General features: G+C 40.2%; 1 protein-coding gene and 1 pseudogene across 7 annotated transcripts in view; one reads left to right on the top strand and one right to left on the bottom strand.

Annotated features, from left to right (window-relative positions):
• Nucleotides 1-25,505, bottom strand: part of CDC27 (cell division cycle 27) — a 104,456-nt gene that overhangs the window by 24,448 nt on the left and 54,503 nt on the right. For 6 of the 7 annotated variants that reach the window (XM_022589062.3, XM_022589060.3, XM_089901375.1 and 3 more), the window contains one exon: nt 1,103-24,384. In XM_022589062.3, the coding sequence (XP_022444770.1) occupies nt 24,302-24,384 (83 nt within the window). In that variant the 3' untranslated portion in view covers nt 1,103-24,301. Of the gene's footprint in view, nt 1-1,102; nt 24,385-25,505 lie in introns of those variants that run through there. The other variant, XM_089901376.1, reaches the window with a different exon arrangement.
• On the top strand, nt 13,135-15,691 carry LOC111182953 (protein farnesyltransferase/geranylgeranyltransferase type-1 subunit alpha pseudogene; annotated as a pseudogene).

Below are 25,505 nucleotides of genomic sequence, written 5' to 3' on the forward strand. Positions count from 1 at the left end.
AAAGTGCTACAAACAAAAGACTCTTCTTTCCTAGAGATCTTTAAAAGCAAACCAAACAACTTAATTTTGAGGATGGGAGGGAGGCAAGTTTGTCTGGAGGTAGGAGGATGGATTAAATGACCTCTTGTAGGATCCTTGCTCACGTCCTAGGCCTGAATGAAAATTCCAGCTTAACCAGTTACTGCTTCGCTTAAAATGGAGGCTTGCCCGAGTAGGGACAAAAATAACAGCACCCACCTCTGTAAAATAAATTTCAAAAAATTCGAAGAATATACAGTACCCTCATTTTTAAGAAAAATTAAAAATAAAAACCTCTGGAGTGGATTTGTTCTTCCTATGCGTTTGTCACTTCGGCTTCGAAGACTTGGCATCACTTTCCTTACCGCTCGTCGGATTTTTTTTTTGGGGGGGTAAGGTAGGGGGAAATTTGACTCTTGACCCAAGTCTCGGGAGGGCTTAAGAGCCCCTCCATGATCCCCACCGCAAAAACCAAGGGGCGATGAGAAAGGGGAGAGCCCGAGTTCTCACCCCTCCCCCCACCCTGGACCCCAGTCCCAAACCTACCCCCTTTCCCACAGTGGGGCGACTCCTTCTGCCCCAAACCCATTGTTAGGGAGGGGGCGAAAAGGAGAGTGGGCTCATGGCAGGGGCGCCTGCGGCCGTTGCCCCGGCTCGCTTCAGGAGGGGGCGGCCCGAGGGATGCAGCTTCCCTTCCTCTCCGCTCGGTCCGTCCCACCTCGGCTCGGCCTGGCGCCCCGGGCTCTGCTCGGCGCCCCCGGCCCCGGGCCCGGCCCAGCCCGCCCCCAGAGCAACAGGGCCCCAGCCCCTCTGCCCGCAACCTGGGGCCCAGGCCTGCGGGTGGGCGCGGGGCGGGGGTCCCTGTGCCCCACACACGTCCCCGCTCCCCCAGCCCAGCCGCTTCCAGGGCCCTCGGCGGCGCCCGCTCCCCGGGCCCGTCGGCCCCCCGCCTCCTGGCCGGGCCGCCCCCCCCGGGTTCCCGCGGTCGGGGCCTCCTACCCTTCTCCACCATCACCCCTACCGACTCGCGCCCCCACCCCTCGGGCACCAGTGCCAACGGCGGCTCCCCCGGCCCCGGACCTACCTGCACGGCTCAACCAAGCCTAGAAGTGGGGGCGGGGAATCTTCCGCCCTCCTATGTCTCTCATTGGCCCTTCTGGGGAACATCGGGAGCGCCATTGGCTGGTGGAGAATGTCCGTCAGAGCGGTGGGGCGGGACAGAAGCGGAGAGGGATGCTGGTGCCTCGGCGTTTCTGTCTCTGGGTATCTCTCTGTCTCTGTCTCGGCTCTTGGAAATGAGAGACATTTGGATGAGAGGACTGGAAAGGGGCCTCAGGTGGAAGGAACAGAAATAGGAATCCTGGCAGAGCTTCCCACCAGTCTGCCACTCCGAACCCCCTACCTAAGTCCCCTTGAGATCCTCTTACCCATCACCCCCAACCCCGGCCCCTCACCCTTGTAGGTTCTTCATCCAGGAAGCGATGTGATGAAAACTCGAGGGCGGAAGGCCACAGAGGGAGATTTTATATAGGTATATAAAATATACACATACAAATACTTATATATAAAGTCAACCAGATATAAGGTCACTAGGGCCTGGAGAGGGAAGGGCACACATCTCACAGGCAAGGAAGGACTTGAGATATAGCCAAAATAAGAAAGAATCAAAAATTACTCTAAGAGCTGAAAACAGGAGGGGAGCTGAGGCGACCAGGTGGGAGGAAGACTTACATTTCACTGTATATCCTTTTGTATCTTTTGATTTTAGTACCATTCACAAAGATTCCCATTTTTTGAATTTAATTAGCTTAAATTTTAAAATAATTATAAGGTTGCAAAACCAGGGGGACAGATAAGATGGTCGTCCAGGCAAAGTGGGACAACATGCAGATTTAGAGAGGAATTTTAGTTTTTAATATGTTCAGTTCCAGATACCGGTAGTAAATCAAGTAGAGGTGTCCCAGAGGCAAGTGGAGTTAGGAACCTTGGGAGAGGGCGGACTACGGGAGGTTTGGAATTCTCCACCTAAATATGGTGATCAGTGACATGCTAAAGGATAAACTCCCCCATAGAAATGGAAAAAGACACCCACAGTAAGGTCAGGAGCGTGAAAAGAAACAGAAAGAGGGTCAGTGAGACAAGAAGAACAGAATAGTGAAAAGGTATGAAAGTTAAGGGAGGAAGGGTCTCTGGAAAAATAAAATAATAAAACTATGAGAACCTCACAGGTCTTACGACTCACTTCAGGGACCCTCTAAGGCTCATTCAATAAGAATGAAAACTTGCTGTACACCTGAAGCTAACACAACATTGTAAATCAACTATACTTCAGTTTTTAAAAAGCTTTTTAATAAAAAACAAAAAGAATGAAAGCCAAGAGAATACTCAAAAAGCAGAGTTCTTAACTTTTTCATACATGCACCCTTCTCAGAAGGTTTTTAAATGCATGACAAATATACACAGAAATTCAAAGGAAACCAATTACATTAAAATACAATTTTCAAGATATTTTTTAAAGTGTAACATAGCAATATATGTGCTTTGTATTAAATCTATTAAATAATAAGATCTAGTGGCAGGCCTAATGACCACCATAATTTTGAGGTGGTAAATGAATAAAAATAATATTTCAAGATATCCACAACTGTCATATAATAGGAAAATACCTGTGATTTCTATTGGTGACAAGATCACAGGTACTGCTAATACTATTTGGTTTGTTATCTCCATTCATAATTGAAGGAAATACTAATATCCTGTTTTTAATTTTCTGTTAGACTTTTGCAAAAATACAGGCATATTACCTTTTCCTGATCCAAGTTCGTGGATTTCCTAATCTATGGACCCCAGGTTAAGAAATCTTATCGGAAAGAAATCATTCTTCCCCTACCACATAGGGATGTGACCCTGCTTCCCCCACCCCCATCTCTGTCTCTCTCTTACCCTTCCCTACTTGCTCCAAGCACCCTCTGGTTCCCAGTCCTGCCTGCAGATGTCTGACGGCTCTGTGACACTAAGAACAGGGGTGATGAATGAGGGTTGGAGGAAAGATATATATACACCTTATCTGTCTTCAAAGAAAAAAGAGAAAGCTCTGAGGTGTATTGCAGATCCGAAAAGTTGGGGAAGAGGAGCCCGGGATGGGGTATCATTCACTACCAAGAGAGAAAACAAATTATAAAAAGAAAACATCTTTATCAGTTAAGAAAGAATCTTTTCTCTGAGTTTATTAATATTGCTCAAATCAGCCCTAGAGAACGTCTGCAATTCAGTATCTTATTTCATAAATCTGTAAAATTGGGCAAAAAATAGTAACTGCCTCCTAGGGGTTTTGGGAGGATTAAATTAGTTAGTACATATAATGGATTTAAAATAGTGCCTGACACAGGCTAAACACTCAGTTTTTAACTATCTTTATTATTACATTTGGCATGCTGCTTTCCAGCGCATTCCATGAAAATTTCTGGTAAGATTGTTCGTACTAATGGCATATATAGTAGCAAACTGAGTGCTGTGAGGGTTAGCTCAGAACTCTTGCTTTTCATTTAAATGCTTCAAAATTAGAATACTCCATTTTTTCCAGGTACATTTTCATTCCTCTAGGCGGGGAATAACATCAGTGTCTCTTTAAAGGGATTGTAAACTTGGAAAAAAATGTCTGGCTACTCATATTACAAAGGGCTAATTTCCATAATGCTGTATATAAAGACCTCCTACAAATCAATAAATAAAGCCCAGCAATCCTTGTACACTGCTGGTGGGAGTGTAAACTGGTACAGCCACTTTGGAAACGACTTTGATATAATCCAGTAAAAGTTAAGATATACATACTCTATCAGAGCAGTCCCACTACTACATATATATTATTAGGGAATGCAGAATGTCAAGTGTCAGGATGACTGTACAAGAATATTCATAGCAGTGTTGTTCCTCAGTGACCCAGAAAGGAAACATCCCAAATGTCTACCAAGCATAAATGGTTAAATTGTGATGTATTTGTACAGTGAAAATTAATAAATGATGGTTATATTCAACAACATGAATAACTTTTTGCAAAGGTAATATTGAACACAAAAGAAAGCAAGATACAAAAAAATATATATCTAGTATTATTCCATTTATATAGAGTTTAAAAGCAGGCAAAAGTAAACTATATTCTTTAGGGATGCATAGTTAGGAGGTAAAATAAGGAAAAAGAAGGAAATGAACACAATAAAAGTCTGGAGAGGGCTTCCCTGGTGGCGCAGTGGTTGAGAGTCCGCCTGCCGATGCAGGGGACACGGGTTCGTGCCCCGATCTGGGAAGATCCCACATGCCGTGAAGCGGCTGGGCCCGTGAGTCATGGCCGCTGAGCCTGCGCGTCCGGAGCCTGTGCCCCGCAACGGGAGAGGCCACAACAGTGAGAGGCCCGCGTACCGCAAAAAAAAAAAAAAAAAAAAAAAAAAGTCAGGAGAGCCCGTCGGGGGCAGAAGGAGTTTAGCTTGATTGGGAGTAGGGGTTGTTCTTAGGGGCTGGCAGTGTTCTACTTTTGATCAAGTGACGGGTATGCAAGTATTTGCTCTATAACTGTTTATTAAAATTTATCCCAAAACGTATATATTTTTTCTGTATGTATGTTATATTTCACAAAGAAAATATTTTTTAAAAAAATCTCTGTAGAAAATAATGGACAAAAGATACGACAGAAATTTCACATAAAAGGAAAATAAGAATGGTTCTTAAACAAATGAAAAGATGCTAAACTTTACTAAAAGACGTGCATTTAAAACTCCACTGAGAGAATTCCCTGGCGGTCCAGTGGTTAGGACTCCGTGATTTCACTGCCGAGGGTGAGGGTTCGATCCCTGATCAGGAAAATAAGATCACGTGAGGCGTGACCAAGAAAACCCAAAAACAAAAAAAACCCCACTGAGATACTAACAGGTCATGAAGATAACGCTTGCTAACACATTGTGTTGGTAATGGAGAGGGGAATAGCCATTTTTTGCATCACTGGTGAAAATATAAGTTGTTCCAACATCTATGGAGGGCAATTAGGTAATAGCCATGAAAATTATAAATGCAAATAACCTTTAATTCAGCAATTCCATCCCTAGGGATTTATTCATTCATTCCCCAAATATTCATTTAGCACCAACTATGTGGCAGGCACTGTTTTATGCTCTAGAATTTATCTTATATATTCTACGAAAAGTCTGGGAACATGGGGCTGTTTATTATTATCATAGAGTTACTCACAAGAAAGAAGGCTTGAATCTCAACCAGAGAATACAATTAAGATTATATCAGGTTTCCCTGGTGGTGCAGTGGTTGAGAGTCCGCCTGCCGATGCAGGGGACACGGGTTCGTGCCCCGGTCTGGGAAGATCCCACATGCCGCGGAGCGGCTAGGTCCGTGGGCCATGGCCGCTGAGCCTGCGCGTCCGGAGCCTGTGCTCCGCAACGGGAGAGGCCACAACAGTGAGAGGCCCGCGTAACACACACTCACAAAAAAAAGATTATATCAGAGCACATTAAATCAAATGAAAAAAGTATAATAAATGTTTCCCTACTTACAAATCTTTCGATAATCTGTGTATACACGGCTATTGGTTTGTTTTTGAAACACTGTATAGAGAATAAAATTTAAATGCACTTCATTACAGGAGTGGTTAAATAAATTATGATTTGCATCCTGCTCTGTCACCAGGGCTGTCTTCATGGGCATGTGAGCTGTGCAGTCACACAGGGTCCCACACTCAGAAGGGCCTCATGATTTGCTGTTGCCTCTTGAAGCAGAGGAGCTATGAACAAATTGGGTGTCACCATTCCTTGTCACCTCATTCGTAAATAGCATCTGTGATGTTCCATGAGCACAGAATTCTGGTAGACTCGTGATACGTGGGAAATTCAGACAATTTGTACAAGGTAAGTGTGTTACATGTATGACTGAATAAGCATTGAGAGGCCATGCTTTCCTTTTGAGCTAGAACTTGCTCTGAAACCAGAAAGAAGACAGTTTTCTAAGAAACATGGAAGACCAAGGAGCCGTATCGTATCATTTCTTACTTGCGTTACTTCTCCGTGTTAGCCAATCACTTATGCTGAAAATGATGACAGAGAAGGAAGAGGCGACAAGGCAACCCAGAGTTCCTTTCCCTTTCAGTCCTTCCTTGCTTATCAGGAAGCTGAAAGTAAAGTGTTGGTAGAATGTGCACATATCAAGAAGTGAAATCAAAACATTTGAGTTCATTTATCCAGAGTTCCCATTGTTCTGGTAAGAATAAAATAGACTTGTGTGAGTACAAGTTACAAAATACAAATTGTCCAATTTCAGTGATTCAACTTAGGAGTTAAATGCTCTTTAAAACTGGCATTGCACAATATGAAGAAGGATGGTAAATTTCATAATAACGATTTAAATTTAAAAATTTTCTTTACTTAGATGACATTGAATAGCAAATAAAAAGCACCATGGTGAGACAAGTTAGAGACCATGAAAGAATGGAAAAAGCTTTATATTTTAGTGCCTTTAATGGTACTTTCCCCCTGCTTTTTGAATAAGGGACCCACATTTTCACTTTGCACTGAGCCCCTCAAATTAGATAGCTTGTCCTGTTCGTCACTTACGAATTTTGTGACATTGGGCAAGTTATTTAAACACTCACCTCTGCAAAGTGGGAAGAACAATCATACCTATCTAATAGTATTGTTGAGAGGATTAAATATGCTAATAAGTAAAACTCTTAAAGTTTAGCTATTTTATATTTAATATTATTATCATTATAGCTGTGTTGCTATTATCAAATAGACAATAGAAGAGTATCCAGTCTTAAAAAAGAAAGAGGAAGTCTTTCCTTTACTACATGTACTGCTAGAGAGTGATCTCCAAAATAAATTAAGTGAAAAAACAAAAAAAGGTGTCAAACAATGTTTTTGACATGCTTCCATTTGTATAAGGAAGGAGAGGAAAAAAAAACTGTCTTACATATGTACTTGCATACACTTAAAACATGTTTCTGGGAGAGGTCACAATTAAATAATACTGGTTGCTTTCAGGGAGGGGAACCAAGCAGCTGGAAGATGAAGTGAGAGGAGAATATTTCTCTCTTCAAACTTTTGAACCATGTCGAAGTATCACTTATCAAAAAATAAATTAAACATTTTAAACATCTTCTATATTTTATTTTACACAGAAGCCTAAATAAATAACTGTTGGCTAAAATATTTCTTTAAAATTAAAAATGGGGGCTTCTGGGCTTCCCTGGTGGCGCAGTGGTTGAGAGTCCACCTGCCGATGCAGGGAACACGGGTTCGTGCCCCGGTCTGGGAAGATCCCACATGCCGCGGAGCGGCTAGGCCCGTGAGCCATGGCCGCTGAGCCTACGCGTCCGGAGCCTGTGCCCCGCAACGGGAGAGGCCACAACAGTGAGAGGCCTGCGTACCGCAAATAAATAAATAAATAAATAAATAAATAAAATAAAATGGGGGCTTCCCTGGTGGCGCAGTGGTTAAGAATTCTCCTGCCAATGCAGGGGACACGGGTTCAAGCCCTGGTCCAGGAAGATCCCACATGCCGCAGAGCAACAAAGCCCGTGAGCCACAACTAATGAGCCTGTGCTCTAGAGCCCGTGAGCCACAACTACTGAGCCCACGTGCCACAAGTACTGAAGCCCGAGTGCCTAGAGCCCGTGCTCCGCAACAAGAGAAGCCACCGCAATGAGAAGCCCACGCACCGCAATGAAGAGTAGCCCCCACTCGCCGCAACTAGAGAAAGCCCGCGCGCAGCAACGAAGGCCCAACACAGCCAAAAATAAATATAAATAAAGTAAGTAAATTGAAACATATACATTTTAAAAAATTTTTAAAGGGGTAAGATCAATTATAAGCTATTTTTTTCTCAGTCAGACACAAAGGCGTCTGATGTGACATTCCAAAGTAAGGACCGTAAATACAGTATCTAAAGTAAACTTGTACTTTTCATCCTTGTTTGTCCATACCTAGAACCCTGTGTGACACTTTACAGAGAAACTAGAGAAAATCTTGGTGATTACACAGGCGAGGTTAAGGAGCTTGTGCTAGTCCCAGATGGGCTTGGTTGGTGATAGATGGGGGTGCTTTCCACCTACCAGGTGCTGTACTGGAGGGGCAGCAGTGAAGAGGAAAACCAAATTTCATTTTCACCAAGTAATTACGATACACTGTGATGAGAGTTAGGGTAATGGAGGTTCCTGTGACCATGGGTGCACATATTAGGGGGACAAGCAAATTCTGTCCCTCAGTTTTATTTCTCCAACAACTGCATTGAGATCTTATAATAACAACTCATGTGTTCTAGTCAAAGATGATACACCAAACCATTATCCAAAAGCCATGTTCCTTAAGTCTGGGTGATCCGTTCACCCGCACCTATGGGCCTCATTGTGCACAACTGATCTGTGAAGATCACGGGTGGGGATGTAATTTGGGGCCGTGTGACTCATGAACAGGAAGTACCAATAACAGTGGTTTCACCATGTAGGATCTTAGGCGAATATTTAATGACTTGATTTCTCAGTTTTCTCAAAATAATACCTAGCTCCTAGGGTTGTTGTCAGTATTAACACAGGTAAAGCCTTGCACAGAGTAGATGCTCAGTATAAGTGTCCTCATGCTATTGTTGTTACTGTTCAGTCCTTAGGACTCTGGCCTTCTGGTTTAAAATATGAGAAGAGATGAGATCCTGAGCTGTATGCACTGCTGTCACATCCATTCACTTGTGTTGATTTTCCTTCACAACATCACATGTTTACCACTTCCTTTCCTTCCCACTGTCATCAGCTTAGTTAAGAGATCACTGGACAGTGATATTCAGTAGGACTGGAGTAAAATGCGAGTAGGTATATGTTGACTCTATTTATTCCTAAGTAACAGCACACGACACTGGGCTCTCCCTCACGAACCCCGGTAGCTGGTTGCTGACTGCTGTTAGCAATTAGGTTTCTGTACATCTAAATCTCTATAGTCATTAAGAAAATAGTTATTGAGCACCTGCCAAGGTGCTAAAGATGCAATGATGATTAAGATGGTGTCCCTGCCTTCAAAGTTTACATGGAAGTGGGGAAGACAGACAAAAACAGGCAAAAGCCTTACAATGGAATAAATGCTGAGATAGAGGGAAGCATGGGCGTGAGGTGGGCAAGCAGGGAACACAGGGAACAGCATGTGCAAAGCCCAGAAGGTGAGAGACAGCAACCACTTTCCAGAAACTGATAGTTCAGTATGGCTGAAGCATGGCGTTCAAGAAAGAAAATTAATTAATCTGGAATAGTGGTCTCAAACTTCAGTGTGCATTGAAACCACCCTTGTTAAAAGAGCATCCTGGGCTCCATCCCTGGAGACTCTGATTTAGTGGGTAGGAGTGAGTTCTACTGACCAGAGTGGCCAGTCTGAGGGCCGCGTTCTGAGAACCACTGATCTAGAGAAGATGAGGGGTAGGATCAACCTGCAGAGGGCCTTGAATATTATGCTGAGACGTGTATGCTTCACACTTGGGGGCATGGAGAACTTTTTTTTTTTTTTTTTTTTGTGGTACGCGGGCCTCTCAGTGTTGTGGCCTCTCCCGTTGCGGAGCACAGGCTCCGGACGTGCAGGCTCAGCGGCCATGGCTCACGGGCCCAGCTGCTCCACTGCATGTGGGATCTTCCCGGACCGGGGCACGAACCCGTGTCCCCTGCATCGGCAGGCGGACTCTTAACCACTGCGCCACCAGGGAAGCCCTCAAAGCTTTTTGAAACAGAAACATTTTTAGGGGAATTCCCCGGCAATAAACCGCAGTAAAAGCGCGGTTGGGACGCCGCGCTTTTACTGCCGAGTGCGAGGGTTCAATTCCTGATCAGGGAACTAAGATCCTGCAAGGCGCGAGGTGCAGCCAAAAATAATAATAATAATAATTTTAAAAAATATATTATAATTTTTTGTCTCCTCAGGGTTATTCTCTTCTCTTTTAAACATTTATTTGAAATATAATACATGTGCAGAAAAGAATTATATGTACAGTTTAACAGATAGTGATAAAGCAAACACCTGTATAACCAACACCATTATTAGCATCATGAAAGGCCCTTTGACTCTTCTGGATCACAGTACACTCCCCTCTCCTCGGGTTACAACTCTCATGACTTTTGTAGTAAATACTTTTCTTGCTTTTCTTTATACTTCCACCAACTGTGCATGTATCCCTAAACATAGTTTAGTTTTGTCTTTTAAAATTGTTATATAAATAGAATTATACATGATATATGTATTATTTTAACATTGTATCTTGAAATAAAGACTTACAGAAAAGTTGCAAAAATAATACAAAGAATTCCCATCCATTCTTCTTTGCGATTCCTCAAATGTTAACATTTTACAAAGCTTGTTATAATTTTGTTTCTCTCTCTCTCTCCACACGCACACAGATTTGTTTTTTTCAGAACTGTTGGAGAATAAATTGCAGATATAATGTCCCTTTATCCATAAATACTTGTTTTTCTTAAAAATAAGGCTATTATCTTCTATCATAGAGTAGTTACCAAAATCAAGAAATTAATATTGACACTACTGTTTAATCTGTTGACCTTATTTGAGTTTTGCCAGTTGTCTCACTAATGTGCTTTATAGGAAAAGAACATTAAAAAAAAAACAACTTCTGGTCCAGGATCCAATCCAGCATCACACATTGCATTTTCTTGTCAATTTAGTCTCCTTTAATCTGGAAGAGTTCTTTAGTCTATCTTTGTCTTTCATAACCTTGACACTTTTGAAGATTATAGGTTACTTACTATGTACAATGTCCCTCAGTTTGAATTTGTCTGGTATTTCCTCATAATTAGATTCAGGTTATGCATTTTTGGCAGGAATATCATATCCAGAAGTGATGCTGTATACTTCTCCATGCATCCTATCAGGAAGCACATGGTATCTACTTGTCCCGTCGCTGATGTTAATTTTGATCACGTGGTTAAGGTGGCATCTGCCGAGGTTCCCCACTCTAAAGTTATTAATTGTAGGGAATTCCCTGGGAGTCCAGTGGTTAGGACTCCTTGCTCTCACTGCCGAGGGCCCAGGTTCAATCTCTGGTTAGGGAACTAACAACCCACAAGCTGTGCGGTGCAGCCAAAAAAAAAAAGTTGTTAATTGTGAGGCGAAAATAATGTGTCTTGTGGGGAGGGACTTTGAGACTATGTACATATCCTGTTTCTCATCGAACTCCTGCCTATTAGTTTTAGCATTCAGTGATCATTCTGGCCCCAAACAATTATTACTATGGTGGTTGCCAAGTAGTGATACGTATTGTTTTGTTTCTTACATTTTTGTTTGTAAAATTCATCTATATTTTTGTGTCTAATTCTAGTTTATATCATTCCATTGTTTGAATTATACCATCATTTATTTATAATTTTATTGGTGATAGACATTTGGGGTGTTTATACTTTTAAGTAATTTAAAAAAATCTGTAATGAACATTTTGTACATAGATCCTGGTGCATATAATAACACACCTATCTAGGGCCACTATCGTTGCCACTAGCCACATGTAGCTATTGAGCACATGTGGCTAGTGTGGTTAGTCCAAATTGAAATGTGGCATAAGTATAAAATACATACCACATTTCAGGACTTTCCTGGCGGTCCAGTGGTTAAGACTCTGCACTTCCAGTGCAGGGGGTGCAGGTTTGATCCCTGGTCGGGGAAAAAAGGTCCCACATACCACGTGGCATGGCCAAAAAACAAACAAACAAACAAGAAACCCATACCACATTTCAAAGACTTAATATGAAAATAAAGTAAAATATTTTATTCATGTTTATGCTCATTACACGTTCATATGATATTTTGGATTTGGGGGTTAAATAAAATATACAAAACCCCCTTACAGGGATGAATAAGACTTGCTTCATCCAAGGACACTTTCCCTTTCTGAGCCAGCCTGCATCCAATGACTGGTCGAAACGGGGGTATGAAGTCCTGTCTCCTTGCCCCAACTCAGGACCACTCTAAAGGTCCACCCACTACAATGTTTATAAACATTTGTAATATTTATTCCTTCCCCTAAAAGTGAACTTGTTTTGAGTTTTTTCCACCTCTTTTTGTCAAATTGTAAACATGTTCGTTAAAAATGTCATAAGCATAATTATGTAAAACTTATTTTTGAATATATTTTTGAGAAAAGTTTCTAAAAGGTGGAAAATACGTTTTTACCTGGAAATTGAGTAAACAAGGTGTTTGTGTTCCTAAGAAAGCCTATGGAATTACTCATAGGATCTATGCTAAGACTCATGGCTACTGAAACTCCACAGCTCCCCTAGTGAATGTTTTAGTACAAATGCCTGGCCTTCTGAGAGTTTTCCAGCATTGAGCAAAGCATCAGGCTCCCATGGGAAGGCGTCAAGTTGAGTTTTCTACAGAAAACTGCAACCTCCATACCAGATTGTTAGGTGGCTCCAACCTTCTCGTGCAGATTGGAGGAAGAAAATTTTGCTAGCAGAGGCCACAGACATACAGTTCTGGGCTACTATACTTTTCAAGGTACTGTACTGTAAGATTAAAAATGTTTTCTTTATTTTTTGTTTGTTTTATTTGTGTGAAAAGTATTATAAACCTGTTACAGTACAGTACTATACAGCCGATTGTGTTACTTGGGTACCTAGGCTAACTTCGTTGGACTTAATGAACAAATTGGACTTAGAATGGCACTCATTCGTATGTAGGGGACTTACTGTACTGGCTAGGAATCTGCAGTGGCTGAGATAGAGAGGGACTGGGTCTTCAGATAAGATTATGTGTCCCTTTCATCCATGCCCTTCTCTATTATTTTGCTCCCTGCTTAACTTGCTGAAGGAAAAAGGATGTCAATTTGCATTAAACAAGTGTGGTGCTTTCAGTAACTTCTCTTGTTTTGCCTACCTTTTGACATTGTGAACCCAAGGGTCTCAGGTTTAACCTTGAGTTAATACTCTTAAAATATCTAGCCTCAGAACGGCCCAGTCAGCTGAGGCCCTCACTGAGACTTCATCATAGCTCAACGTCTCCCTCTGCTCGACCTGCTTCCTTTCCTTCTCTTCTGTAGATGTTGATCCTAAGAATATTCCCTAATAAAAGCTTTGTACATTAATTTTTGTTTCAGAGTCTCCTTCCTGGGGACCTCAGCCTGCGACACTTCACTTCAACCATTTCTTGGGAAGCCCCACCAAAGTGAGGGCATAAATGAAGAAGAGGAAGACATTGGATACAGGAAAAAGGAGAACCATCATAAAGGAAGAGCAAAGGGAATCTCTAGGATGATGGTAAAGAGAAAGCTAAGGATGCAACTAACAGAAGGCAACCAGTCCAGATAGAAGCAGTTCTGAAAGCTACAGAAGACACTTCAAGATGATGAAATCGATAGCATAACTGATACAGTTGAACATGCTGAGAGGAGATTTGGACAAATGGTAAAGAGTTTGGAGTTGAATTAATTATAAGTATTTAAAAGTTAACAATGAGAAACAAGGCAAATAATCTAGGGAAAACAAAAAAAAATTGTACAGGGAAGGAAACCACAGTGTTATATTGGCTCAGTTGTGAACAGGGTTTAAAAAGTGATGAAATTGTAAACCTTGAATATTGCTCTAGCCACAGTTATAATTATACTGAAGGCAGACTAGGAAGATTATTTATGTAGGGAGAAGCGATGTAGGAAATATAAATCTTCATTCTCCTCAGTGGCAGTCAGTAGATAACTCCTAAAATTGAAAAATCAAACATTGCATTTGGAGAATACAGGTAAATACTAAGAGAATCTGGTAAAGGAGATGAAAGTGATTCCCTCTGGGGAAGAGACTGCTCTTTTTTACAAGTGTGAAAACCTTTTTCACTATTCAAACTATAGGAATGTCTGTCTTTGATAAGAATAAATGTAATAGGGGCGGGGCCTCCGCCGCCTCCTCCGCGGCGGGCCGAGGAGCGATGGCGGCCGCAGACGGCGTCCGGGCGGCTGCGCAGGGCGGGGAGCCTGGTCAGCCCGACACGCAGCCGCCCCAGCCGCCGCAAGAAGAGGTGGCGGCGTCCCCTATGGACGAAGGGTTCCTGAGCCTGGACTCGCCCACCTATGTCCTGTACAGGGACAGGGCAGAATGGGCTGATATAGATCCAGTGCTGCAGAATGATGGCCCCAATGCAGCGGTCCAGATCATTTATAGCGAAAAATTTCAAGATGTTTATTATTATTTCCGGGCTGACCTGCAGCGTAACGAGAGAAGTGAACAGGCTTTTAAACTAACCAGAGATGCTATCGAGTTAAATGCAGCCAATTACACAGTGTGGTATTTTCGGAGAGTTCTCTTAAAGTCACTTCAAAAGGATCTACGTGAGGAAATGAACTACATCACGGCAATAATTGAGGAACAGCTCCCAAAACTATCAAGTTTGGCAGCATAGGCGAGTGCTCGTGGAATGGCTGAGAGACCCATCTCAGGAGCTTGAGTCTATTGCTGATATTCTTAATCAGGATGCAAAGAATTATCACGCCTGGCAACATCGACAATGGGTTATTCAGGACTTTCACTTTTGGGATAATGAGCTGCAGTATGTAGACCAACTTCTCAAAGAGGATGTGAGAAATAACTGTCTGGAACCAAAGATAGTTCGTAATTTCTAATACCACGGGCTACAATGATCATGCTGTATTGAAGAGAGAAGTCCAGTACACTCTGGAAACGATCAAACTAGTACCACATAATGAAAGTGCATGGAACTATTCGAAAGCGATTTTGCAGGATCGTGGTCTTTCCAAGTATCCCAACCTGTTAAATCAATTACTTGATTTACAACCAAGTCGCAGTTCCCCCAATTGCCTTTCTCGTGGACATCTATGAAGACATGCTAGGAAACCACTACGACAACAAGGAGGACATTCTTAATAAAGCATTAGAGTTATGTGAAATCCTAAAGAAAACGACGCTATAAGAAAGGAATATTGGAGATATATTGGAAGATCCCTTCAAAGCAAACACAGCACAGAAAGTGACCCATCTACAAATGTACAGCAATAACACCATCTAGAAGAACTTGATGGGATGCTTTTATTTTTCTAGGAGATTCTAATGCAGGAGTTAAAAACCAGAGCGATCATTCCTATTGCCTGTGATGTAAAACGTACATTACACAGGTACTGCTTTTTAACATGAACTCAGTGTCATGCTCCTTGGGTGCTGCTGCTATTCAGACTAGTTCTAAGTAATTTGGTTCTTGTTAAGCAGAGTAATTCAGGGGAGGGAGGAGAAACAGGAAGTCCCCAAAGGAACTTTTGGAGCCTTTCAACATTTACTGTAACCCCTTGGCATCAACTCCCCCTAAACGGTGTATGTCAAGATTTGCAGCGTTAATGTTTGCAGGTAACGCGTATGTAAAGGATATGAGTCACTTACATTTCGGTTCAGAAAGCAGGGAATGCAGTTGTTACATTAGAGCTGCTCTGCCACACTCACAGTATCTTGCTGTCACTGTAACCAACTAATGCCAAAAGAATGTTTTGTGGTTTTTTTTTTTGCGGTACACGGGCCTCTCACTGCTGGGGCTTCTCCCGTTGGGAAGTGCAGGCTCAGCGGCCATGGCTCACGAGCCCAGCCGCGCCGCGGGATGTGGGATCTTCCCGGACCGGGGCACGAGCCCGCGTCCCCTGCACCGGCAGGCAGACTCTCAACCACTGCACCACCAGGGAAGCCCTGTTTCTCCCTTTTGGAATGAGAATGTCTGTCCTATGCCTGTCTCAGTATCGTATCTTGGAAACACATAACTTGTTTTGTTTCACAGGTTCACAGATGGAGAGGAATCTGCCTCAAGGTGAATTGTACCTCGGGACTTCCCTGGAGGTCCAGTGGTTGAGATTTCGCCTTCCAATGCAGAGGGTGCGAGTTCAATCCCTGGTCGGGGAGCTGGAATCTCACATGTCTCGCAGCTAAAAAGCCAAGGCATAGAACAGAAGCAATATTGTAACAAATTCAATAGAGACTTTAAAAAGGGTCTACATTGGGGCTTCCCTGGTGGCGCAGTGGTTCAGAGTCCGCCTGCTGATGCAGGAGACACGCGTTCGTGCCCCGGTTTGGGAAGATCCCACATGCCGCGGAGCAGCTGGGCCCGTGAGCCATGGTCGCTGATCCTGCACGTCCGGAGCCTGTGCTCCGCAACGGGAGAGGCCGCAACAGTGAGAGGCCCGCGTACCGCAGAAAAAAAAGGTCCACATCAAAAAAAAAAGATGAATTGTACCTCAGGTCTCGCCCATATCTGATTTAGATGATATTTGGATGAGACTTTGGAGTTGATGCCAGAACCAGTTAAGACTTTTGGGCTGTTGGGATGGAATAAATGTATTTTGCAGGTGAGAAGGACATGAATTTTGGGGGGAAAGAGGGAGAATCCAGTGGACTGAATGTTTATGTCCTCTCAAAATTCATGTGTTGAAATACTAACCTCCAATGTGACGGTATTAAGAGGTGGGGCCTTAGGAAGTGATTAGGGCGTGAGGGCAGAACCCTCATGAATGGAATTAGTTCACTTATAGAAGAGACCCTAAAGAGGTCCCTTTCCTCTTCTGCCTTGTGAGGACATAGCTAGAAGACCACCATTTATGAACCAGGAAGTGGGCCTTCATCAGACACCGAATCTACTAGCACCTTGATCTTGGACTCCACAGCCTCCAGAACTGTGAGAATGTTGTTTAAGCCACCCAGTCTGATATTTTTGTTACAGCAGACTGTATGCCCTACCTCTCCTTTCTTTGCTCTTTATTTATTTTATTATTGTTATGGGCTCATAAATTTCTATTTTTCTCCAATAGCATCATTGTACATGATTTTGGGAGGATCAAATGTATTAAGTTTGGGCAGTCAAGTTGGCTCCTGTGTCCTTGTGGCATGCCTCCAACTCCAACTGAGTATTGTCAAGTTTTGAATTTTTGCCCATCTGTTCGGTGAGAAATTGTATCTCTATGTAGTATTTTTTTCTTTTTTAATATTTATTTATTTTGGCTACGCCAGATCTTCATTGTGGCATGCGGGCTTCTTAGTTGCGGCATGCAAACTCCTAGTTGCTGCATGCATGCAGGATCTAGTTCCCTGACTAGGGACTGAACCCGGGCCCCCCTGCATTGGGAGCACGGAGTCTTACTCACTGGACCACCAGGGAAGTCTCTGTATCTCTATGTAGTTTTAATTTGCATGGGTCTTACTGAGTGAATTTGAACTTTTCATGTTTAAGGGGCATTTTTTAATATCTTTTCGTGAATTGTGTCGTTTGTGTCTTTCCCTCTCTCAAAATTAAAAAAAAATTTTTTTTACACATTAGGGGAATTATCCCTTTATCTGTGACATAAGGGCAAATATTTCTTCCCAGTTTGTCATTTGTCTTTTTTTTTGGTCATGCAAAGTGTTTTTAATGTAGTCAAATTTATCAATGCTTTTTGTTGATTTTTTTTTCAATTTAAGGTGACATTTCACTTCTTCATATGCTTTTAAAAGGATATTTTTCTTTAGCTTTGCAGTTGTTTTGGGGAGAGTCTTTTTTATCAGCAGAAAGCCTTTAATTTACGTTTGCTGGCTTTTTGCAATAGTTTTGTATGGACGGGGATCGCTTTGCTCTATTCCCAGTCATTTCATGGGCAGGATTCCTAGTTTGAGAGCTCTTTTTTGCAGTTTCAGGATCTTGCTGGTAGGGGTGGGAAGAATGATGTGCTTTCTCTTTTCTGCCAGTCTTTTATTTCCCCTTTTTCCTTTCAATGCCTCTTTTTCATATCTTATTCTCCCGTAGAAACACTGCTTGTATGAGGCTGCCACTCCTGGTTCCAGACATTTTTAAACCTTTCCCTGAAGTGTGGGCTATAATCTACCAAGTCCCAACCTGTGTTCGGTATTTTACATTTGTTTCATTTATTCCCCCGAAGATTCTGGGCTTCCTGTAATAAGTCTTCTACTCCATTCAGCTCTGTCCATGGAGAGACTTAGCCTTTTTCCTCACTTTCTGTGACCACAGGCTAAGGGTGATAGCAGGATCCCTACTGGAAAATTTCTGCTCTACTTACAGGTAATTTGAAGTTATAGTATTCTCTTAATAATGAAGGCATGAAACATGTACAGTTTTGTTCTACTTGATTTTATGGTTGTTTTGGGAGAGGGACAGATTTGTAATCAGGTTAAGTGCCATTGTTTTCCAGCCCTAGGAGTCTCAATATGCTTTTTTCTTATCAGACATACATTTCAGCACCCAGTCACGATGTAAACCATTGAAAACTAGCGATGGAAAGGAGGTATCTTAATTATCAACGGTTATAAATGGTAGTTGAAGTGAGAGTTGTGTTGGAATTGGCAATGAGATTAACAAAGGCAACATATTGCACGTGAGTGGTTTTAGATTATATCGAGTTGAAAGTTTGAGAAAATTAAGATGCATTTTCTTTAAGACTCGGAATAAAACAATGAGTGCTTGATATTATGGCTGCTACTGCTCCATATAATACTGGTGATCCCAGCCATAGCAATTAAAAAGAAAAAAGAAATGAGGTATTTTACACAAGGATTAAAAAGGAATTAATGCGAGAGAGAGGCATGGACATATATACACTACCAAACGTAAGGTAGATAACTAGTGGGAAGCAGCCGCATAGCACAGGGAGATCAGCTCCGTGCTTTGTGACCGCCTGGAGGGGTGGGATAGGGAGGGTGGGAGGGAGGGAGACACAAGAGGGAAGAGATATGGGAACATGTGTATATGTATAACTGATTCACTTTGTTATAAAGCAGAAACTAACACACCATTGTAAAGCAATTATACTCCAATAAAGATGTAAAAAAAAATACATGATGGGAAAAAAAAAGGAATTAATGTCAGGAATTCTCTGCTCTAATAGAAACCCTACAAATTCTTAGAATAAGGAAGTTCACTAAGTTTTTAGGATCAACTGACAAAAAGCGTTACCCTCTCTACAGCAGTGTGGTAGGTGCTCTTGGCTGCTAAGCCAACAGCCATTCCCCCTTCTTTGCTAACAAAATCTCTGGGTCCAAACACAGATCACAATGTATCTAAACCAGTCATGGCAAACCCAGTCCCTTTTACCAGATTCTAAAATTTACCAAGTATCCCTTGCAGCTAAGGATGATTATTTGACCCAGTCCTGGCCAAAACTATGTAAGCAAATGTGTGCCAAGCTGTTCCTGCAAAAGATCTTCCTCTTTTTGCAAATGCTTTGGTTTCTCTAAGACTTAGTTTCCTCTTGTATAAAACAGGTAATACATGCCTTACCTTATAAGGCTGTAAAGATGAAATGAGATTATTCTTGTATCAAAGTGATCCATAAATCCTAAATAAAAAGAAGATAAATGCTAGCATTTTTCAAGATATGCAAATGATTATGGGCACAGATTTATAGCATCCACTGGTATAAGGGCTGCAAACTGGCATAAGTTTAAGGAGTGCTGTCATATACAAAGAAATCCCTTTACCCAATCAAGTCTTTTCATTATTAGGAAACTAAGAACTGATGAAGTTTTATTCTTGTGTAGCGCCTTGCCCAGTGATGTATTAACTCACAAAATATTGAGAAAAAGCTAACGCCTCAGGCTCCATGTTATTTGGGGTGATTTGCACATAGTTATGCCAATATAGCTGTAAGTTCTTGCTCAGGGGCTGCAGGACATAAAACGTCAGATTATATGTATAGTATATAGTATACGTGTATATATGTGTTTCTACTGGTGATGTTTCTATAACATCACCTCCACCCCGATAATACCACTGTATATTTGTACAGTGCTTTAGTTTTACAAAGCATTTCCATGCTTTAACACATAGGATCCTCAGTCCTCTGTGGGATAAGAAGAGTAGATCTGATCTTCTTTGTATTGATGAGAAAAAAAGTTTAATTGTTCAGGGTCACACAGCAACTAAGGGGCAAAGTCTACATTTCCTAGATATCAGTCTAGTGCTTTTTAAAAATACATGATTAGAAACCTTAATTCTACTTCTTTGCTCCCACTGTTACTTACTCTTTTTCTTATTCCAACTCCAGTGATGCACTATCCATTTGAATTTTCTTCTCAAATACAGCTTTTAGCCTCAAATTGAAAATTCCATTTTGAGGGTGTTGAATAAAAAGAATGCTTGTGTTAAGAGAAATTGGTAATTAAAAAAATGGAAGGAAAATCAAGCACTTAAAATTTCCTACTTTAAAGCAAATTCTAGTTACTCAAGAAAGGGATACCGCTTTCAGTTTCAGTATGAAAAGTACAGAGGCAGGATACACATAAAAGCCCCTTCAAAGGACTAAGCATATAATAGATTTAAATCTACAGTTAGTAATAAAGTTTCCTTTGTAAAACCCAAACTTCTGTGATACTCAATGTCAAAATGCTAGGGAGGACACTTGAGAGTTAACATTAGGTATGATCTGAAACTTCCAGAGAAGTCCAAAACTAAGTAAAAGGTTTTGAACATACATAAATGCCAAAAGTGTCCAGCTCTATCATTTAATAGTTGAGTCTTGGTTTTCTCTTTTATAAAATGCAGTAGCACCTACCTTATAGGGTTGAGGACTGAAAATACTGTACACAAGGTAAGTAACACGGTACACGTGGCAAGATCTCAGTAAACATAAGTATTTAGCAAAGTTTGCACTTCTGAACCTTCATGAACCATTAATTAGAGGCTAAACAAACCAAAGAATACTTCCTACCTACACTTCTAGTTACCCCTGCCCTACTGACAGCAAATGGCCAGTCCTAGGGAAGGTTACGGTCTGAGTCGTTCCCTCTCACCTGCTCAGCGCATCTCACTTTATGTCTTTTTCCCTATTGCTACCCTTTCTTCAAGTCTGAACAAAACCCTTCAGCTCTCTACCCTTTTTCCAAGATATCAAACTAGAGTAAAATTTGGTTTCTATATTCTACTTCTTTCAGATCTTGATATTTAAAATTGATTCTAATTAGAACAAAAAAGCTGTGTGTCCCTTTTAAAGGAATTTCAGAAATCACATGACTAAAGAATAATAAGCAGTTGACTTGCAAAGTAGCAGCTGCTGGCAAGGGACTTTTGTAGTTTGGGGAAAATACGTTCTAAAAGTTACCATTTTTTGGTCACAATATTTATTTTGACATTCCAAATAATACTAAAAAAACGGTGTGAGTTAAAAAATACATATATATATATATTAGAAGAGGGTGTAAGTTAAAAAAAAAGAGAAACATTGCCCTAGACTTTTGTGGAACATAAAACTGTAATCTTTCACTATTTTGCTGTGCCTTACTATAAAAATACAGATGGCACAGCTCTTATATAGCTTTAATGACTTGATTATAAATTTGCTTTCAAAAGTAATTTATTTGGATTTTCCATATCCTTTAATGAATTGCAAATATATTAACAGAAAAGACTTTCCCCCCCAAGACTGTACAATTTCCGAAATAAGTCAGGAAAAGCAAAATGAAGACACAAAATTACATTGTTTCAATGCAAATAGAACACACACATCACACCCACACTTGCATTTTCCTAGGTTTTCACAAAGAAAACAGGTCACCGTATTTCTTGTGAAGACCCATACTATACTCTGGCTAAACAGAGACTTGCAAACTTTTTTCTTCAAAAAGAGCATTTTTAATAGACTAAATACTGGTTATCACTGAGTTTTTGTTTAAGGTACAACAGCAGCATGGTTCAAATGTCACTTGCAGTTCTTGGAAAAAATAAAAATTTTAAAGTAATGAAATACAGAAAAAGTAGGACCACCTTTCATTATTTTGAGTACCATTGTTCTCTTGAAAAAATATTTCCAAACTTCTAAAATCCCAGAGTTAAGAACCATTTCCAAGGGGGAAAATATCCAATGCCACAACATAACTTCTAAACAAGAGTGTGTGTGGGTGTTTTTGTGTGTGTACACACACATGTGAAAAGCTTAAAGAGAAACAAGGACGTCAAAGTACTTAGTATTTCTGATTTCCTTCAAAATAACTTATGAAATTTGAAGCAAACATTTTGCTTGATCAAAATGCATATCTTCTTCTGGTTGTTTAATCTCCATTCCAAGCAAAAAAGAAAGAAAAAAAGAAAAGAGAAAGCCAGAAACAGTAAATAGGTGGGAAATAAGGCTTCAAATACCTAAATGACTTTGAAAGTAGAGGTGTGAGGAAAATGCAATCAGGTCAAGCTTAGGCTGATTATCCCTCAGCCAACCATTGCCATGCTGTGCCTTCCACAACTATCCTTTTATCCTTGGTCTCAAAATTAGTACCAGAAAGACTTACTTCTGGCACAGGACATAAATTCCTACTACAAAAAATAACTAATTATACATCAGCAAATTGTTTTCTGAGCATAGCTTTCTCCAAGCTTTGTAACAAAGAGCTCAGTCCAAAGCTTTCTATGAAACTCTATATTTGATACTGTTACACAGCTGGCTTATGATTTGACAATTAAAAAAATAAAAGGATATAAAATTAAATATTACAGAACTAATGGATAAAAATGGAATATTTGTTAGAATCCAAGTGCTAGCCTTTGGGAATTTTTAATGATATTCGTTTACTCACAACCTTTCCTTTTTCTTATAAATTATTTTTTTTTAGGCAGCACATATATAGATTTAGGTAGAAAATTTTGTTAAATACCTCTCTGGCACCCAATACCTAATCTAAGACTCTGACTTGAATTAGTTTGTAACGGTATCTAAGCCACATTCAAATCAGCAGATTAATAGTAAATGATAGAAAATTACTGAGTCTACAGGATAAAATTTTTTTCTTATCTTCTGTAATCCACCTTATTTTCACAGCTTGACTAACAAATACAGGTAACCAGTAGATAAGTTTGTCCTTCATCAAATAATCCAAAACAATAACTGTAGGCCTGTCATTCATAAGAAACTATAAATTTGTTATATTCTGACATTGGCACTTAACAAAATGTTAACTAAAGTTTCTCTAAAAATTTCCATACATTACAATAAAGGAGATACACAATTTAAGACTTTAAATTGGTTACTGTGAAATTCCAATAATTCCCATTTCATTATGCATAATTAGATCTTTAAAATTATGGTCATTCCCCAAAGACATCAACCTATATTATGACAAACTCAAAAGAGAACTCCTCTCCTTCGTAAGAGCGGGGATGCTTTTCAGCTAAGAATTTCTAATATCCTAAACCCAATCGCTCTCAGTAAATGTTTTGGTGACTCACACTATTGAAAATAATTTGAAGCAGAGAGTTGAAAAGAATGGAAATGACCTCAACTGAAGGTAATCACACATTCTTGCACCCTGCTTAAACACTTAGAAAAGTCAGAGGGATACTGTCTTGAACAAATATAGATTCAAGGTTATGGCAGGATTCTGACTGTATTAAGGCTTTCACTATCATGATCTCTTAAAGTCTTTCCATTTAGTGTTCTCATTTTGATTCTTCTGGTGAACTTAAATGGTTATTAAGAGCCTTTTTTTGGCTTTTCAGTGGGCAACCCTTCTATCATCTCTGAATGCTAAAGGTGATCCCACAGAGCTCAAAGAGAAGAGGCAATATGGTAAGGACCAATTTTAAAGTTTGTAATACCTAGACAACAATGATCAACACTTTGAAGCAAGATGAATAAATTAAAATTCTTGGTTAGACATTAAAGTATTCTTGCCAAGAGTAATTGTACACTGTATGGAGGGATATTGATTCCTACATATGAGTTCCAATATGCCCATTATATTTGTTTATGGGAGACACTGCAAGTTTAAGGTAATTTACATTCCTTGGCAATCAAGTTACTCTGTTATAGGCAATGTCTTTTATTGTTCCATCTGGCACTTGCTAACACCATTCTTGAAGAGCCTAGAAATGAAGATCAGTCACTTTGTTTATCAGGAACAGAACCAAGTAAAAACAAATTTTTGGAAAAACGACCAAGAGATTCTGGTTCATCACCATTTTCCATCTCTAATGGTTCCTTCAAGATAAAACAAAACTCTTCCTTCCATGATAGCTTTCCAACAAAGGGAGATTAAAGAAAAAAAAGAAAAGAAAGTTTCCCACCCTACCTACCCCCTAAATTGTCATTCATACTGGTGAAAGAGCCAGTCTTGTTAGCAGCTAAATATTGCACTGCCTTTCATTCTGTGTACAGTCAGGGTCCAATGAAAGGGGCACATTCAGGGTATAAGTGATGGATGATGACACTGCTGGCTCAAGAGTGAAGACTCAGTATATGGAAGGACAAGAAACACGTCAGCACTAGTCACACATCCAGTTGCAAAAGTCTTGATTTCCAGAAGTTAAAATTCATCACTTTCAGCTGCATGAAGTTGTGTGTCATCCGCATCTGTCATGCTGCTCTCCTGGGATTCATCTGTTCCCACTTTAAAAATAAAACAAAAATCTACAGTAAGGTATCTGACAAATATTTTTTGTTGGTTCATGAAAACAAGAAAATTATTATATTCAGAGAGATGAGACCTTAAATAAAAGCCCTTAAAAATCCTGATATCCTTCAATAAAATGCAATTCAAGTTCCTTATTTTATAGCATGTCTAAGATTATTTCATTGCATTTAACCTTTAAGAGTTTTAACTACTAAAACTGCCTCTCCCTAATGAATTCCTATTCCTAACCTAAGAATCAGAACTATTCTCTGACATTCCGTCCAATTGTTGACTCCAATTTGGGGACAGTCCCTGTTAGTTCACAAAAATATAGAATATAAATATATTTCTGGTACAAAGTCATCTTAGTTTATCTCATCAGAGGTCTCTCAATTCTCTTATTAAAAAATATTAATATATTAAGTCTTGGCTCTCACTAATTATTTTAAGACATACTCTCAATTAGGCGATAGAGTATATATATTTTTTGCTTTTTAATTAATTGATGTATAGCTGATTTACAATATTATATTAGTTTCAGGTGTACAATATAGTGATTCAGTATAGGGATAGAGTATTTACTGCCTTAAGTTATCAATCTAATTCTTTGTTCCTTCCTCTTTTTTTGATCTCTCCATTTAAATATATTCACCATATATTTAGATTTTAGGTTTGTGAGAGCTACACAGAATTTGAATAGCTACTACAGATCTGTCAGTACTTTAAAAGGTGCACAAATTTATTATTCATTCACTTAGCACTTATAATATTTTCAACATAGTCACACCTATCATCTTTTCTCCCCCTACCACGTTCCTATGAAGCAGATAAGGCAGGCATTAGTTACATAGATTGAAGCTTAGGTAGAAATTAGCAATGGATTTGTCAAAAATCACACAGCAAACTAGATCCAGAACTGAAACTAGTTACCTGGCTCCATATGCACGCTGTTATTATACGACCCTGTTCAATTTCCCTAAAATTTCATTTGGTATAAAGAATCTAACATGGTTAGAGATAAAATAAAAAAGCAGTCCCTAAATCTGTATACAAAAGGTAGCTTTCTGAATACTCAAAAAAATTTCCATGTTTATTCTGTGTCATAAAAAAATATCTG

Source organism: Delphinapterus leucas, chromosome 19 (assembly GCF_059928025.1).
Source record: "Delphinapterus leucas isolate spDelLeu-1000000601 "Yukka" chromosome 19, BTC_Dleu_Yukka2, whole genome shotgun sequence".
NCBI lineage: Eukaryota > Metazoa > Chordata > Mammalia > Artiodactyla > Monodontidae > Delphinapterus > Delphinapterus leucas.